General features: G+C 43.6%; 1 protein-coding gene across 2 annotated transcripts in view; it reads right to left on the bottom strand.

The window, feature by feature from the left end:
* cdh23 (cadherin-related 23) overlaps positions 1 to 19,329 on the bottom strand; it is a gene marked incomplete at both ends in the record, with an annotated part of 270,347 nt that overhangs the window by 97,819 nt on the left and 153,199 nt on the right. For both annotated transcript variants that reach the window (XM_080782539.1, XM_080782540.1), the window contains 8 exons: positions 3,468 to 3,575; positions 4,918 to 5,030; positions 5,215 to 5,331; positions 7,493 to 7,565; positions 9,967 to 10,094; positions 10,885 to 10,990; positions 14,060 to 14,297; positions 15,048 to 15,112. In XM_080782539.1, coding sequence (XP_080638665.1) covers positions 3,468 to 3,575; positions 4,918 to 5,030; positions 5,215 to 5,331; positions 7,493 to 7,565; positions 9,967 to 10,094; positions 10,885 to 10,990; positions 14,060 to 14,297; positions 15,048 to 15,112 — 948 coding nt within the window. The remainder of the gene's footprint in view (positions 1 to 3,467; positions 3,576 to 4,917; positions 5,031 to 5,214; positions 5,332 to 7,492; positions 7,566 to 9,966; positions 10,095 to 10,884; positions 10,991 to 14,059; positions 14,298 to 15,047; positions 15,113 to 19,329) is intronic.

Genomic DNA, 19,329 nt, shown 5'->3' with positions numbered 1-19,329 from the left:
AGGGGACATGGTAGACAGACATCTCACTGGTCCATTGATTAGCAAACGGCGCACAGGCCAAGGTAGAGGATATAAGATGAGGGCGGGGGGGGTTACGTATTCATGGCCGGCCAGGGCAGGGCTAATCAATCTGTGCCCCGTGGAGAGAACATTAAAAGAGTGAGCAAACACATTAGCCTCTCGTCTATTGAACTGCGGCCTTGTCTAGAGTAGGCCGAGAATATTGTTGTTGAATGAGATATTAGAGGAGGTTTTCCGTGTGTGGCAGAGCGGGTGTACAGGCTAGCGAAAGCAAATCGCCAACGTAGGCGAGTACACTATAATAAAGCGAGGAGAGTGTGTGTGTGCGTGCGCGTGCACATGCGCGTGTGTGTGTGTGCGTGTGTGTGTGTGCCTCCGCGCACTGGTCACCAAATTCACCGGCTCACTGGACATCGAATCTCCATGAGGGCTCTTCAGGTGGTCCCTGGTCGCCATGGAAACGCCGGCCGAACCAGGTCCACTGTATACACAGGCCCAATTATGGGAGTGTAAGGCCGGGTGGTCCGTGATATTGGAAAATGGTCAGGAGGGGGGGTGGGGGGGGCAAGGGGAACCATGGCTGGCACACAGTGCACAGACACACACACAGTGAAGTCCGGAGTGTCAATTTAACTCAAAAGTTAAAGTATGTGTCTGTTTCTAACTACAAGACTCAAGAGGGTATACAGATTAACCATTTTTTTTTAAAGGTACAGCCGTTCAATGCACTCTGTCTGTCTGTCTGTCTGTCTGTCTGTCTGCCTGTTGAAACAATGATTTGTATATACCGGTATGTGACTTTAATATGGTCGGAAACTACATTATGGTAGGTAGGAGTTGTAGTTGGCCCTTGGGTGTTTTCATATTTTCTCTATTTGGCTCCCTTTTAAAAAAGTTTGGACACGCCCCTGCCTCAAGGGTCCATTTGTTTACAATGTGTACACTCTCTGAGTTCAATGAACACTTGTGATTCTAAAGTGTAACACTCCAGATGTTGCTGCGTACTGTCGGTATTAAAATCAATGGATGCACCTTTAATAAATGAACCTCAAGTGAAGAATCACTCCGTTTTTAGCACTACAAATAACAGGTTCTCTTTCATCTCTCCACTGCTCTCTGTTTAGTTCAGCCAGATAAGTTCTTGTTTCTTCCTCAGCTAAGTAGTCGAGTCATTTGCTATGCATATGACTACGGGCTACATTTTAATTAGCAATCGGTACTCCCTTAATTACACTCACCGGTGCCTCTTTAATTAATGGACAATCAGGGCTTAATTAACAACAACACGCTGCCAAAGACACCCAGCAGGGAAATGAGGAGTTTGTTATAACTGTACGCTGTTTACATTGGGATGACCTACAGTGGTGTGACTGTACTCTGATGTCATTGAGCTGTCTCGTGATGGCTGTTAACACATTCCCTCCCGTTACCATGTAGGCGGTAACGTGAGGCTAGTGCCAGAGAAATGTGCGACATAAGCAAATAATAAGAGCCCTCATCCTGGCCGACCTGGAAGCGATAGCCCTCCATTGTCGTGCCAGGCTCGCTCACGGCCATGATCTGCCACTCGAACTATTATTATGCATAGCACGACCTCAAATTCATGTTTTAATAAAAAAAAAAATTGCTGCTAGCTCGTAGCATAATTGTAGTTAACACTTGAATTGCCCGGGGTTATTTAATCCATTACATTATTCGATTTATAAACACGGACCACTTTTACCGACGGACCGGATGTTGTTGTGAATGTGTGTGTAGCAGCATAATTAGACTGGATACAAAGTCACAAATGACATCCAAACTTTGGATGGCTGAAGATCACCAAGGACAGCTCTCCTAGATTCCGACTTATGGAGGTTTGAAAATCCTGCTTTGAACAGAGGTAAATGGAGAGGAGTTGTAACGTCCCATAGCTGGATAGCAACCGGATCAATGTTAAAAGCTGTATTGGGGCTCAAGCACTATATACACAGAGTATACGAGGGGGTACGAACATGTTTGTACCTGGCTGATAACGTGACTTGGGCGCAGAGAAATAATTAAGCTCTAAACATGGTCCTTTATCTCAATCTGAGCCCTGAAATGCTTTAGATCGCGTGCGCGTGTGTGCACGAGGAGATTTTGGATATTCGATGACTACACACCATGGGAGCCACCCTTAATGCATGTTCGGACTAACGGGACTTCGGATCTATGGGCAGTTCCCATATAAAATACTATTACATCTGGATTAAATGCCATTAAACAAACCCGAGATTTATCGTTTTGGCAAAGGAGGTTTGCAAGCACGAATGGCATAGATTCGGTTAATATCCTGGCCGTATAGGGTCTCGGTGATGGTGGAAAATGATTAAAAAGGTTACAAAGAAAATCATATATACTGTAGGTAAGGTGCCTTTTTCTTCAAATTGTGAGGAAGCCACGCGTGCTGCTCTGAAATGTAGAGGCCCCTGTTCATATTTAAAAAGTAAGTTTCAAACAGCCAGGTGGTTCCGCTTGGGAGGATACAGTCAAAACGTTACTCGCTCAAAAATCACCCGAGCACACTGATGGAAAAATTAACCTGATGTTCTGGGGGAAGCAGACTTTCATCTCCTCAGCCTATTGGCTCAACACCTACGCTGTACAATTCAGAGTGTTCATTTAACTCTGAGAGTGACAGCAGTTACACTCTCCAGTGTTACAACTGGATGAATTAAGCCTGAGGATGTGTACTGTGTGCGTGGCACCGAGATGGATGAGTCAGTCGACTCTGGTCTTTTTCCACACAGTGAGGAGTGGAGGTTTTTCCAGGCAAGGTCAGCGCATTGGTGGACCCAAGTAAAAGTATCAATACTTCAATGTAGAACTACTTTGTTAGAAGTAAAAGTCCGGAATTCAAAATGTACTTGAGTAAAAGTGCAAAAGTATTGGCATCAAAATGTACTTGTGGTACTGGTACCACGAGTAGAAAGTGCTCACTGTGCAGAATGTCAAAATATTTTGAAAATAGCAGATCTAAAAACTCACAATGTAGTACTACTACTGTAGTAACTAAAGCTCTCAAATAAAATATAGTGGAGTTAAAAGTACAAAAGGAGTAGAAGTAAAAGTACGGAAGATTTGACATAGGCTACTCAACTAAAGTACAAATACCTCAAAATTGTACTCAAGTACAGCACTTAAGTAAAGGTCCTTAGTTACTTCCCACCACTGGGTCAGCGCGAGGCGTGAATATGAATCCCACCAACGTTCTAGGATAGACCCGCCTTACCATGTGTCTGATTGGCTCCCGGGCAGGCATAGTTTTACTGAGGTTAGGCCGGGTTATAGGTTTAGCTATAGCTGCAAAAACGAAAACCGTCAATCACATTGACTACTAGCCAATCACAGCGGGCGGGGCTTTTCCTAGAACTGTGGTGGGATCCATAATAACCATAATAATGGAGCAGCTCTGGAGAACTCACAGAGATGACGTCCGTGTCGATGGGGCTCCTCTCCACCACGTTGGCATGGTAGGGCTCGTCCTTCCATACGGGGGCGTTGTCATTGACGTCCAGGATGGTGATGTTCACCTAAACAGAGAAACAACAGAGCGAGTGAGGGAGGGAAGGGAGGGAAATGAAGCCATCATTCTCCTAGTCAAGGACTTGGGAGGAGTATAAATATACACCCCTGGTATACCAAACCGACAGACAGGCCATGCAGCGGGACAAATTCACTCAATGGTCAGAACAAAATGGCCACTTTGTTGTGACTTTTTTTTTGAGTGGTGCAACCACTCCATTACACATCTATGTCTGTCTCTCGGTCCGTCTGTCCCTCGGTCCGTCCCTCGGTCCGTCCGTCCGTTTGTATGCAGTCCCAACAGGTCTTTTTTAGTGGTGCAGCGGCTCCAATCACAGCTGTCCGTCCGTCCGCTTGAGCTCGGAATGTCCGTTTGAGCACAAAATGTCCGTGACGTCACGTTGTTGACGCCTGCTTACAGTTCACACTGCAAACAGGGAATGGAGGCGTGGCCAATGCACCTACACACACACTGACCACGCAGTGTTGCTGCTGTTAGTACAAGCAGGCAGTGCTGTTGAAGATTGCGACAGACGATGATTATATTTATACACATTACATAAACGCTGCTGCCTTTTTAAACATATATTATAAGGCTTTTAGATGGCATTTTAACGCACTGCTGTTATTATATGCCTTTCTCTTCTGGGTGATCTCCTCGTATCGTATGAATGGAAGTTGGACCCCAATGGAAATGCTCCAAAGTGATTAAACATCCTCTTAGCAAACTTTGCAAACTGTTAAAAAAGCACTATACTATACTGTATATATGTTTAAAAAGGCAACAGCGTTTATGTAATATGTATAAATACGCAAGGAAATCATCCAGAAGAGAAAGGCATATAATAACAGCCAGTGCGTTAAAATACCATCTAAAAGCCCTATAATATTATGTTTAAAAAGGCAGCAGCGTTTATGTAATGTGTAAATATAATCATCGCCTGTCGTGATCTTCAACAGCGCTGCCTGATTCTAGTAACAGCAGCAGCACTGCATGCGTGGCCAGTGTGCCTCTCACTCAAGACGGCCGTGCCTGTGTGTTTAAGTGCAAGGGCCACGCCTCCAGTCCCTTTTGCAGTGCGAACTGTAAGCAGGCATTGTTGACATCATCAGACGTCATCATTGTGATAAAAGGCATCACTCACTTCTCACGGAAGCTGCATTACATATAGATCCAGCATACTGTGCAACTGGCGGACCGGCAAGGGGGCCACATATGTTGCCCCTCTGGAGTGAGTGTGGAACTATAGTGGCCCCTCTCCATCGTCAAGGTTGCCCACCCCTGGCTTAGATACACATGGAATAAATAGTGAGGTGAGGTGAAGCAGTGTTGAGGATGGGTTTTGTTACCGTGCAGATTCCAGTCTTCTGTAGCGGTCCCACCCCACCGTCCACCGCTCTGACTATCAGGATGTACTCTGCCTTCTGTTCCCTGTCCAGGAGAGCTGTGGTCGTGATCTCCCCTAAACACACACACACACATAGTAGAATGAATACATACACAGGCTAACACACACACACACACACACACACACACACAGTAGAATGAATACACACACAGGCTAACACACACATAGTAGAATGAATACACACGCAGGCTAACACACACACACACACACACACACACACACACACACACACACACACCTGAGCGTGTGTTGAGACGGAACTGGGAGGAGCCCTCCAGGGAGTAGATGAGTGAGACCTGGCCAAACTCCCGCGAGGCGTCCAGATCAGTGGCATTCACAAACAGCACGGTGGCCCCTGTGGGACGAAGGGAGGGATGACACCAGACAGGACAGGAGTCCACACCAAAAGGAATAAAAGCACAAAACAGAGAGGGAGTGAGAGAGTGAGAGAGCGAGCGAGCGAGAGAGAGCGAGCGAGAGACACAAACAGAGAGAGACAGAGAGAGACAGAGATAGACAGAGAGAGAGAGAGAGAGAGAGAGAGAGACAGAGAGAGAGAGAGACAGAGAGAGAGAGAGACAGAGAGAGAGAGAGACAGAGAGAGAGAGAGACAGAGAGAGACAGAGAGACAGAGAGAGAGACAGACAGACAGACAGACAGACAGACAGACAGACAGACAGACAGACAGACAGACAGACAGACAGACAGACAGACAGACAGACAGACAGACAGACAGACAGACAGACAGACAGACAGAGATAGTTGATTGGCGATATAGTAATCTTATAAGCAAATACGAGGTTACCTATTTGGGCTGTATTCTAGAAAAAATGTCATCAGAAGTGATCAAGAAAGTCAATCGATGGAAACTTTTTTCTTGTGTGTTAGCCCTTTAGCCGTAATGTCTTACCGTACCGCGTGCTGTTTACTGAAGTATTCGATCAATCAATCAAGAGACAGACAGACAGACAGACAGACTTTTTTTACTTGAGAGCTCAAAATGACCAGCTCAACAAGATTGCCCACCAAAACAATTATTATCCCATTGCTGAAAATAGTTTAAAAATGTACCTGAGGGGGCTTTGAAATAGCAGTGCTGGCGTTACATTATAATATGACAAACACACTTGGAATGGGGAATAGAAGGGGACATTAAATTGGTAGGGTTTTCTTTTGTATAACTTTGTAATACTACTGAATGTTTGTGCTCAAACACCAAGTATTCCATTGTGGGTTAACAGGCCATTTTTATGTCAATCAATCAAGTCACCTTAATTCAAGTCAGATGCCAAATTATGATTATTTATTTAAATTATATGTATATATTATAATGTTTTAGGGGCATGTCATGTGGTCTCCCTGTCTCTCCAGCTCTTCTAATACATTTTCAGGTATACATAGGTGACAACATTTCAGCGTGCATAGCTATTTATGAGCTTAATCTTTATAGTGTTCCAGTTCCAATTTTGTCTGCTCATCACTGTCATCACTTACAATTCCACTTGTTTAATCTGTATCCTGACTGCGTTCTCTATCCTGAATAAGAAATTGGTATCCCAGTTTCATTTTCGGTTTCTGAAAATGCATTTTCTGTTTAATAAAAAGCTGGTGGAGACTCCTGTTACTGCAAACACTATAGCAATGAGTACTCTCAAAAGTACATTTTGATACCAATACATTAGTACTTTTTAAGTTTTTGGGGGCTTTTTGCCTTTTTTATTGATAGATTGCAGAAGTTTGACAGGAAAGGGGGAGAGAGAGATGGGGAATGACACGTGGCAAAGGCCATCTGGCAAAGGCCGGCTGGCTTGGCAGCCTATAGGTGCCCAGACGGTTGAGCCTACATTAGTACTTTTAGTACATTTTGATTACCAGACTTGTAGTAATTCTACATTGCGGTATTGGTACTTTTTCAACCACTGCCCCTGAGCACCTTCCCCTCTAAAGCCCAAGCCCAGATGTCCCTCGGTGAATAAGCCATATAGTCCTTTAAACCTCACCCTCAACTATCCCACTACTCAGCAAACACTCTCTCAAAATCAGTCTGGACTTACAGAGAATAATAGCCAAGCATCTGCCACGGCTCAGAAAAAGATGGAGGGGAATGGTGGTGGGGTGGTGGCGGTGGTGGTCAAGTATCTAATTTACCCCAAGCCATTGGAAATTAATCTATTGTCTGGAATAAGAGAGTCTTCTGAATGCACGCGTGAGAACGAATAAAGCGACTGACAATGTTGCGCCCCTGAAGAGTCAATTTACTCTACTCTCTCACAAACACATCAAATAGTATACCAAGGCAAAACAAAGACACGGCGGAGGCCAGGGAAAACTGCCCCAAGGGATGCAGAGGTATAATGGAACATGCAAATAATGCCAACTCTCGACAGTCAGGCGGTGTTGCACAGGAGAGGGTCATCACAAGAAAGAAAGCGGCTTTGTATGTTAACTGCTGTTGGTTGGCTGGTTGCACAACTCTCTTCTCTAGAGCGCTGACATCAAGTAATCAACCGACCCACCTGCATTAATGTTCTCCGGGATTTTGACAATGTAGGACTGCTCGCTGAACTTGGGTGGGTTGTCATTTTCATCCTGGATGGAGATTCAAACATCAAACAGCAGCTTAATTTGATCCACTTGGAAAGGAACACTGTTTTGACCTATTAGCACTTATTATAAGCTATTTTCGCACACCGTACATAGCAGATCTACAAGCTCACATCAGCTGTTTTTGGTGTGAAATATGCGTATCAAAAATAGCTCGTCTGAGGTTGTAGACCTGCTATTTTTTGTGTGCGACACTACAAATAAGTATAAATCTGGGCTAAGGTGTGCCTGCTAGATTTTGGTGCTTGGTAATGAACATTTGGCATCAGATGCTGCTACCAAAAGGGTAACTTTTGCGCATGTTAATAACATTGCAGAACATGTCGATTGCGGAAACTGTGCAATTTGGAACTAGATTATGGAACTGATTCCCACACTATGCAACTCACGGCACTGATCCAATGCATCACTCTACATGGGCACTCGCTAGGCGGGTTACAGGCACTTGTGCCTTATGAGGCTCAAGTCCGGTTCTGAGGACATGCCTGCTTTGGTTTCAATTAACCTCAACATAGAACACAAAAGGTTGACTTTGGCGTCAAGTCAAACCAATATCTCGGTCTGACCGATACATCAGCCATACTTTTATTCAGCTGATGTGATTTTAACCACTTTCAACTGGCATTGGCGTTCAACACTGGCGTCCCTATTTTGGGCATGTGCGAACATTTTCAAAAGTTTTCAAACATTTTCAAATATATTTTTGAAGTTTTTTGAATAAGAGCCAAGTTAAAATATTGGTAACTAGAGGGATCATACCAGACCAAATAGTAGTAGAGTAGAGATGAGAACATGTTATGCATAAGTACCGTATGTTTGCAGTCAGTTAGTTCACATTGTTGTTAACAAAGATAATCATGCGTGTTCGGAATTGAATTGAACATTGGATTTTTGTGCTAATTCACTTATTTCCATCGCTCAAAAATCTATTTTCTTTGTATCCTCTCTTCATAATGTAAATAGTATCCCAAGCGGCACACTTTATATGGAAAGTGAATTAGCACTAAAACCCAACCCCCATTGAGGGCTTATGGTAGGGGAAATAGCCAATAATGCACTTTTGCACAAAATAACAACAAAAGTGGTGGGGACGTAACAACTAGAAATAAAGGTAAGAAAGCCTTCTAGTATGAAAATCTCAATTAACATTGAGCGGAATTAGAATGGTGTCTGTTTGTGTCTGTGGGTTTTGTGTCTGGCCCAAAACAATTTCTCAATTTCTCCTGGGGCCTCCAATGGAAAATTATTGATCTAGAAGTATTGGATTCTTGATAGTGTATGAGATGCATATCAAATGTCTTATATACGCTGCTACGCACAATGTATACTGACACCGTTTCCAAATCACTCCACTATCCTGTATAATATTGTACATGATGCTGTGTGCTGATTGCACATCCACCACATTTTCTTTTACCAGAGGAAAGTAAGCAAAAATAAATAAAAAAACAAAACACGTTACAATATGACGCATAGATCTGCTATTGTCACTACGATGTCCTGATCCGATCCGGATCCCATCCCGATACCACAATGTCTGTGTTAGCCGATACCGATACCAGTGTTGTGTTTATAGCTGCTATATATTTGGTGTTGCGTTTATAGCACTCTTTATTTACCAGTGTTGTGTTTATAGCTGCTATATATTTGGTGTTGCGTTTATAGCAGACTCTTTATTTACCTGCCAAAGCACGAATATATTTTATATATATTATATATATATTTCTCCACAGCGTCAAAGGTTTTATGGTCATGATTCACCAGGATCCTGGATGGCTTGATTCTAGGCTTAAAATAATTGATGGGACATACCTTTTTTTAACATGGATGTGAAGTGAACAAAGTCCTATTTCGGTACCAGAAAAAGGGTTATGGAAAGGTTTCGGTTACAGGGATCAGATATGCTCTAGTCTTGTGTTCCATGCCCACCATAAGCTCTTGTTGCGTGGGTTATGTGTGCAGAGGACTCCTGCTGTGTGAGCTATTGAGAAATGTTAACACAATCATCACACAACTCTATCTGGGCTGGAGGGTAGGGTAGTGTGTGTGCGGGCGTGTGCGTGTGTGATGCCTCCAGCTACTGATAAACCCCTGTGGTGTGAGTCACAACACTGCGGACGACAGAAAAGAGAGAGAGAGAGAGAGAGAGAGAGAGAGAGAGAGAGAGAGAGAGAAAGAAAAAAAACTTGGATTCTGCCTCTCAGCATCTAAGCATTGAGTTGAGAGTCTCTGTACAGTCATATAATTTACTCTCTATCTACAAAGAAGGGTGGAGATAGATACGCAGGCTTCCCATGGCGTAGTCTTTCTATATTTTGACTATAATCAATCACAATTTGTGTGTTGTATCATTCTATAGCTTCCAATGGGGTTGTGTTCTACTTACAAAGAGTTCCACTGTGACGGGGACAGTACTGTTCAGGGGTGGGGTTCCTCCATCTTTGGCCATGACCGTCAAGTATATCATCCCCTCTGGAACGCGTTCATAGTCCATGGGGCTGTTTGCACTGATCACTGGGGGGAGGGAGGGGAGAGAGAGAGAGAGAGAGAGAGAGAGAGAGAGAGAGAGAGAGAGAGAGAGAGAGAGAGAGAGAAAGAGAGAGAGTTGGAGTTTCATCAACTGAGGGACAGCCAGTGGACAGAGAGCCAGGTATATCTGGCTGAACAGGGTCATTACATTGCTATTACATTGCTGTTTGTTAATTTCTTTTCATTGTTACTGTATTGCTTGTTGCTCATTATTGTTTGCTTGATGTTGACTCTGTGTGCGCAATGTTGACATTTGTTTTGTTGTATATGCTTTGGCAATGTCGAACATATTATTTTATCATGCAAATTTTGAAATTGAATTGAGAGAGAGAGATTCAGGCTCTGGTAACATTGGATCACAAGTGGCACTGCAAGAGCCAATGTTAAAAACAAAACACAATAAAAGCAAACAAGAATTCAGAGTAAAGGTACTTCCAGACGGGCATCGATTAAGGCAGACGTTGTCGCTTGGATCAACGACAGGTCTGCTCCAGGTCTGGATCAACGACAGGTCTGCTCCAGGTCTGCTCATGAGGAGCGAGACTATGCAAGCGTAAGAATAAGCTAAACAGAATCCAGGTCTGGTCAGTCTCGGGTGTGTGCACGAAACGAGCACACGTGCGACAATTTCACGGGACTGCGCCCAGTGCCCACATAAATACGCTTGTATTGTCGCCCCTCGACTACTCATTGAGAGCGTTAATCGCTGCTCATCTGAAAATACCTTTAGTTTGCCTGTGTCACCCAGAGTGTGCGTGCGTGTGTGGGCATATACCTGCGTAGCCTTCTACCACAGTGATGCTGAAGTACTCAGGGAAGGCTGATACTGACGTGATGGTGTAGGTTAAGATGTTATTAGGTGGAGAATCCTCATCCGTTGCCTATGGCACAGAAGTGTGACAGAGAGAGAGAGAAACACAATTTAGGCATTTAGCAGACGCTCTTAATCCAGAGTGACAAGAACAAAAAACACAATATACACAATATACACACACACACACACACACACACACACACACACACACACACACACACACACACACACACACACACACACACTTTTGAACATAACGCCTTTAACATATGCCTCAATGACACTCAAAGAAAGTCCACAGAGTGAGACTGGCAGACAGATGCTGCAGTATGCAGAGTTGCAGACTAGACTAAAAGTACACATTGTGTGTTTGTTTGTGCACCTATACATGTATTTATGTGAAACCGTGCTCGTGTGTGTTTGTGTAGTGGCATGCATGTGTCACATATGCTTACGCGCGCGTTTGTTTTTGTTGCGCGTGACCATGCAGCTGTCAGTCAGCGACGGCATGTTACTGGACAGATTAAAGCTGATTCCAGTTATTAGCCGCGTGTAGGCGTCGATATTGGACGAACACCAACCGAGCGAAAAGACAAGCCAGGCAGACAAGAGGACAGCCGGCAGCCCCGTTGCTGGGCTAATCCTCAACGAAAACAATGACACCCTTCTCGTCATATCAGCCGCAACATGATTTCTCTGGCTGTGAGGGGAGTCCATGAGGCTTCAGTGGCAGCGTTAAACACACCGGACAGGCTGTCAAAAACACATGTATCTCTCCACAACATGTCTTCTCTTAACATTTTTTCCCCCAAACGGTTGAGTAAGCAAGTAAACAATGCCACCCCGTCCCTCTTTCAAGTTACTACCGTATGTCCGTCCAGCCTTACTCGAATTGTGCTGGTCTGCATAAGACAAGAGACAAGGGGAGAGAACTTTTCTTGATGTTATTTAGATTTAGATTATTTTTAGACAGATTACCTGGTATCGTAGTTACTTTCTAGCACTTAATTGTTTTCGCACAGTTAACTTGACCATTTTCTTGTCGTTTGTTAACTTGGGTTCATACCATTTTCTCTGATCTTGCACTTTAAGTACTTCTAGTACTATATAAGTCACACCAGATAAGAGTGTCAGCTAAATGCCTAGTAAATTGTAATTTGTAGAACTGGTGGGCCGGCCATTGAGCAACGTACAGTAAAGGCCAAAGGAAGTAAAGAACTACAGTGGTAATGATAAGAAGAGGCTACTATGCCTGATGTACACTTAGTTGCACACCAGTGTCAGGCACTGCGCATGATGCATTTCTGACGCTGTGAGCTTGTAGATCGTCTATTCTCGGTGCGAGAAACAATACGCCACCCGGTATGAATCAGGCTTTACAGACGTTGGAAAGCAGCAGAAGTGGGAGGCAGTGTTCTTGGGCGATGTGCATGCATGCGTCTGCATGTGCGCACCCCGTGGGGCGCGAGGCAAATCGCTGACACACACGCTTGTGTGCGTGCATTCTTTGTTCCTCTCAGGCGGCATTTTAATAATGGCAGTCCACTTAATGTTAGCTTGGGCTAATCAAATGTGGCGAGTGGAGCGTTCAGGCCCGCAATTAAGCCAAGCTTGCACAATGCAAATAAAAAGGCGCTCAACCCGAAATGTGTTGAGGGGAAGGTTGGGGGGGACTTGGGGTCGTGGTCTAGCATGCCAGGTTGAGCCGCATGCTTTGCCCCACACACGTAGACACAATTAATAATACTAATAATACTAATAATGATGCAACTTTATTTGTATAGCACCTTTCATGACATGAAATGCAGCTCAAGGTGCTTTACAGAAAAATAAAAGAGAAAAATGCCTTCACGTACATACTACAGTACTTTACAGTGTTTCCACCAAATGCATATTTTAGTTTTTAATGGGGATACCCATGTACACAAATAGGCGATTAACTCCTTTCCCAATTCCCATTGCCAGCAGATGAGAATAGTCTTGTGTAGACAGACGATTGGAGACTTACGAATGTGTCAGTGGTGACATCTAAATTCAATGCAGTCGCTAGAACAGTGGTGGGAATGGCTGCTAATACACCTATACTGTAAATAAGCAAAGAGCGCTAATTGATTTTTCTTGTGCCATGTCATGAATGCGCTGGAAAAAGGACACATTTGCTTGTCCTCCCAGGTGTCGTGTTTTCAGGAGAAAAAAGCATGGAGGAAGATGTTTTACACCGTATGTCAGTCTCTCTTTGCATGTTGTTCCTACATGTTGTTCCTGTCCATTTACACGCCAATGCACGGAACGTCAACGTGTGTCACATCATAGCATTGTCACACTGGATGTAAAGTGGCACTAATTTGCATGTCTACCTGGGTGTCATGTTTCCATTACCGCTAATACATCAACACCTGTGTATGTCATTTCTCCCAGGAATGAATGTCGACTGTAACCTTTCTCACTAAAGACAAATGCCAGCTCTTACTGAGTGTTGTGTTGTATTTTGTCCAGTGGGAAAGGGGCTTTTATCTCTCATGCTTCTTAACACGCACGTGCGTGAGAGCGCACGTGCACACACAGGGCCGGTTGGGCCTTAGGTGGCGCTACAAGCTAGATCTGTAGAGTCTGCGTGCGTGCAATTTTTTTCGGGTACATACGGTTATAATAGTCTAATTTTAGGACATCTGGCACGGTTTTGGGGGCGCTATAACAGGCCAATGTGAAAAGGGTGGGATATATTCCTCAGCCTAGTAGGAAAGTCTGTGAAAGATTTCACGTAAATTGCACGCTGCGTTCATGATTTGGCTTTTTGTTCAAAACAGGCCAATTCTGCTAACTTTGGAAGCCAATGTTAGCCAATTAGGATGGAATATGAAATATCGGACAAATCCGGCTTGAACACATGACTATAGAGATAATGTTTTACGATTTGTTGGATCTTTGGACATAATCTGGAGGAGTAATATAAAAAAACATTGTTTTTCAAAAGCCTCTAGCGCTATAACAGGCCGTTCTGGAAAATGTGCACTGCATGTGCACATTCTACTGAATGTTAAAATAAATTACAAATTAAAATTACGTCACAATCCCTTTAAGTACAACATTTGAGTACATTTCCCATCACTGGTTGGCCTATGCAATCATGCCTCACCCTCACTCGGGCCACCTGCTGCACGGCCTGCTCGTTCTCCCTCAGCGAGCCCACGTACGCGTCCTTCTGGAAGACAGGCGCGTTGTCGTTGATGTCCACCACGTTGACCCTCAGCCGGCCCGTAGTCTCCTCGCCGCCGCCGTCCCTGGCCAGCACCGTCAGCGTGTAGCGACGCATCAGCTCGTAGTCCAGCGTGGCCCGCAGGCGCACCCAGCCCGTCTCAACGTCCATGGAGAATCTGCAGGAGGGGACGGATCAGGGGCAGTGGTGAATTTTTTTTATTCACATTTCTTTACTTTTTGTACCCATTTAGACCTGAGGCCAGATAAAAACATAGTTTTTTCTGATAAACCTATGTTTCTATGTCAGTGGTGCTCAACCTTTTTTTATGTCAAGGCCCCCCAGAATTATCTGTATGTGGCTGTGGAGTGGACCCCATCTGAAAATATGTAGTTCCAGGGATCACCCCAGAAGCAAATGAGCTTGTAGATCTGCAATTTTTCAATAGCTAAAGTAGAAAATAAAATGCATAAATGCTGCAATATAGAAATACTTTGTTACAAGTAGAAGTTCCGAAATTCAAAATGTACATTCAACTAAAAGTTCTGCGCTGCATCTTATCTCCTGCCGGATACAGCGGGGTCTTTTATTTTGAAGACCCCAAAATGCACCGCAAGCAAAATCGCCTAAAGCTAATCTGGCGATCTTATTGTTAAAAGTCATCAGAATCAGAATTGGTTAATAATATTGTAATCTGATTCAGAATCAGTTAAAATTGGAATCCGATTCAGAATCAGTTAATATTGTAATCTGATTCAGAATCAGTTAAAATTGTAATCTGACTCAGAATCAGATAATATTGTAACCGCGAGGTAGTGACGATTTAGTAATGAACCACTAACATCGACATTACGTTCAAACACCTCAATCTGAGCCTCAATTCTGAGAAAAAAGGAAGGGGGCCGTGGTGCATGTGTGCTCAACTTACTGGTCTGGCTCATCACTAAAGTAGTAACGCACATTTCCAAATGTTCCAATGTCTCCATCTGTGGCCTGGAAAGAAAAGACAGAAGAGAGAAAAACCCATGATTTGATGTGTATCAAACACTGTAATACTGTAGCTACAGTTTTAGATCTTCTTTTGAAGTGTGTTCTCCACAGAGAAGATTGCTGCCTGGCATTAAACAATAGACATTAGACACTTTAGTGATTTCCATGTGAGGAATATGGGTTTTTTTCTCCCATGATTGATGAACACCACCGGTCCATCCACTGATGTGAAAGTAACCTAACACTTTGTAGTAGTACTGACAAATGACAAATCCCGAATCCGACACTTCAAAGTGAGGAAAGGGAAGGGAATAGCACTGTGCATGTGTGCGTGCGTGCATGCGTGCGTTTCCATTTGTCCACTAGATTTCTTTTAAATAGCCTGCATGCAGTATTAGCCACACATTACACTTAATTAACTGGGTTGTTGGTGATAATATTTTTGGTTCATTATAGCTATTGTACGTATATTGCATTTCTACGGCACCTTTTCCCCATGTTTTCAATATAAATCAGTTTGTGGAACAACAATAAACTACTTACGGTAATTTAAAAGGTGTATTTGCCTTCTTCCCACCATAGCATTGCAGATTAAAAATAAACATATCAACCAAAATCTCATAAAATCTGTTACATTGCTAATGACTGAAGCCCTTGGGCTAATACAGCAGCTGAGCAATCAGTGCAAGCTTAATGTGCCACCGCATGCCAAACTGTCAGTAGAAACTAGACTGAAGCTCTCAATCTCTCTAGCTCTCTCCCCAATTCAAACTCAAGTAAAGATTGTGTCACTTTCAACCTGACGTCATTATATTGGGTATGTCATTATTGTGTTTGTTGTTTCAAACATTTTCAAAGCTTTTCCCCCCTAAAATTAGGTATGAAAACAAGTCACAAAAATACTGATTTCATCCAAAAACACGTGTTTTGGAAGGGTTGCGGAATATCTTTCATGAACCCGGTGCAAAATATATCAATAAAGTGGTTTGGTAAAAAAATAAAAAGAATGTGTATGAGACTATGAGTTATATTGAACAAAGCTTGTTTGTTGTTGCTGGGATACTGAACATCATGAAAGATCATAGCTTTTTTTTTTCTTGTCTTGTTTATCTTTTTTAAGAAAGAAACAACCGCCTGCCAAAAACTCACAGCACACACAAAAAGAGAAGTTTCACTTTATCCAGTAACTAAACAGTTTTGGAAAGGCAGTGTCGCAGCAGGGTTCTTCCCTTCAGCGCAGATTAAAAAGCCACAGGTCTGTGCTGCTGGGCACAAACACACTGTAACAACTTGGAGGCAATATATAGGAAAACCAACTGCTGACCTAACGCTAGCAAATGTGTTTTCTTGGAAATGTGACTGTGACGGATTGTATGTGAGTTTCGGCAAGCAGCTATAGCTGTCCCCTCTTCCCAGTACTCTATGTGTACCGCCACCAGAGTCTTTCCGTACCCCTGCAGTCACCACATGGGAGCTGTACTCTTCAAGTCAGACCTGGATCAAGCGAGGCAGTGGTAGATTCTTTCAACTGAGGATACACTTTATCCAGGTGTAAAGGAACCAAAAGCAGCCATTGACAGTTCACCGAGTGGCTGCAGATATCAACCAAGGATGCAGGGCCAGCAGCATGTGTGGTGTTCTCAGCCAACTATACAGCCCCACTATCAGGAAATCCCAGTGGAACTACTCTTTCATTTGCCCAGTGGCGGCTGGTGACTTTTTTTCTAGGGGGGGTCGCTATAAAAATATCAAGAAAACATGCACTATAGCCGGTATCATCACATTCAATATAAAAAAATAAACATGGCATTGCCAAACATGGCTCATTTCACTGCATTTTCCTTGTTGACAGTAATGTTAATCAATTGATTAAGTTAAAGTGCTGTTCAAATGCAACTTTCTTTGTGAATAAATAAGGCCCATTGATTTGACTTGGCGTGTGTATCGCAGAGAACCCGAGGGAGTGATATCCCGAGTGTAAAGTCAGTTCAGCGAGAAATCTATTAATTTACTACTGTGTACAGCATGCATACAGTATGTTTTTTATGTACTGTATGTCTGTCTCTGTTGCCTGGGAATGACTCAGCCACCACCTGACCAAACGATCTCAAACTTGGTGTGTCCATCTATAAATGCACAGATCAGCCTGTCTGTGTCTATTTTAAGACCATAACTGGAGATATCTGTATCTGTCTGTCCCGGCATGTAAGAAATTAGTTCAATTAAATTTCAATCTTTATTGGCATGAGAAAACATTACCAAAGCAAGTGTCAAAACACCCAGGCTGTTCTGAATAGCACAAGGCGTCTGCACAGCTGCATGATGCCACACTGCTTCAGAGTGATTTATGTTTCTATAAATTCTATAAAGGCCGACAGCTGTCATTGATGGCATGACAGTGCGTGAACAGATATGCGTGCCTCACCTCAACCTCGAAATGTGTTGATTGGGGTCACATTAAAGAGAGCCCCACATTGTATCAGCTTCAATTTCATGGTGTTCCAGTTGTCTTGACTTTTTTTTAAATTCATCACTTACAACAATTTGACTTGTTTAAACTTAATTCTGTATGAGTTTTTACTCCGGGCAGAATAAAATGAACTGAGTCTGTTGGAGAGACCGCTGTTACTAAAACTGTGATAGTTAGAGAGACCCCTGTAACTGAAGAGCAGGTCTCCGTCCGCTTTTTTCCAATGGAAATATCCTAAAAAACGTGGTCGACTTATAATCAGAGTCGTCTTATATTCAGGACAATACGGTAGAATAGATAAAAAGAATGAACCCAATTAACCCATGCTTGGATGACCCATCCCATCATCCCATCCACTCTGCACTATCTGGATGGGGAAAAACACAAGTCAGTTATTGCCCTAAAAGGCTGCACAATTTAAATAAGCAGCGGCTCCAATCACATTGCATGATATGACAACGGGATGGGCAGTCCTGCCACACTGGATTTGTTATAAACAATAAAACATACATGCTTACATAGTTTGAATGCATGCATGCACGCACGCACGGATCAGGGGTGTAGAAGAGGGTGTTGTAATGGAGTTTCCGTTGAGTGGCTCTGCAGTCCGTTGGATCAGACCAGCATGCACCTCTCCACCCTGCTCTGTCAACCACACTGCTGCCAGTGTGATTTAATGATGCCCTGATACGCACCTTATGAGCAGCGTGTGTGTGTGTGTGTGTGTGTGTGTGTGTGTGTGTGTGTGTGTGTGTGTGTGTGTACACGTGCGTCCATGCGTGTGTGCACAAATGCGTGCGTGGCTACGTGAATGTGTGTGTGCATGTGTGCGTGCGTGTGCGTGCATGTGTGTGTGTGTGGATGGGGACATGGACCTGCAAGTGCATGAAGGGGGACCAGTACCGATGCTGTGCATGTGCATGATGTATCTGAATTAATTTCACCCATTCTTGACCCATTCTATTCCGGTAGACTGTCTCAGCCCTAGCGGTCGCTTTATCGCCTTTAAGGCGTATTACTGGTGTATCTTTGTGTGTACACGTGTCTGTTTCTGCGTGCTTGTTATTGGATGCAGATGTAGAAGCGTTTGTGTTTCACATGTAGTCTCTATCTCTCTCTCTCTCTCTCTCTCTCTCTCTCTCTCGACAGACTGTTGACTATTCAAAGGAAAAGAAAGGGTGCTGTTTTTCCTTTATTTTTTGACGATGGGTTCTCAGATTGCATGTACAGGGTAACAACTGGATGTAATCCTCGTCATGCACTTTCCTCCAAGCATCATTCTTTGACTGAAGACTGTATACCTTCACCCAGTGAATTTCACTCACTGAATCAATATGTCTCGCTAAAATGTCCCTCGCTCTTTGTTGCCACAATGCAGCCGCAATATCAACACCCACAACGATAGCCCAGGCCCCGAGGAGGGAGGGAGGGGGGGAAGGGGGGCGATGGAGAGGAACTTTATACATGCGAAGTGCTTGTACGCCAGTCAGGTTCTTATATTAACCTGTAAGCTCTTGTGTCTGACCCCATCACTTCATGCCACTCAACTACATCCCCTCGCTCTCATTCCACCTCTTTCACACTGCATGTCTCCACCTCTTTCTACTTTTCCATTATCTTTTTTTTTTTTTTACACTCAGGCTGACTGAGGTGGCGATTACGTTTTCTTCCCTGTGTGTACAGCTAATCTCAGATATCACTGTACCAATCGGCGTCAAAATACCCGAAAAGTCCAATCTTAATTCGTTTA

Source organism: Protomyctophum bolini (assembly GCF_963924005.1).
Source record: "Protomyctophum bolini genome assembly, chromosome: 14".
NCBI lineage: Eukaryota > Metazoa > Chordata > Actinopteri > Myctophiformes > Myctophidae > Protomyctophum > Protomyctophum bolini.
Note: the sequence above shows the minus strand (reverse complement) of the source record. Positions and strands in the feature narration are given on the sequence as shown.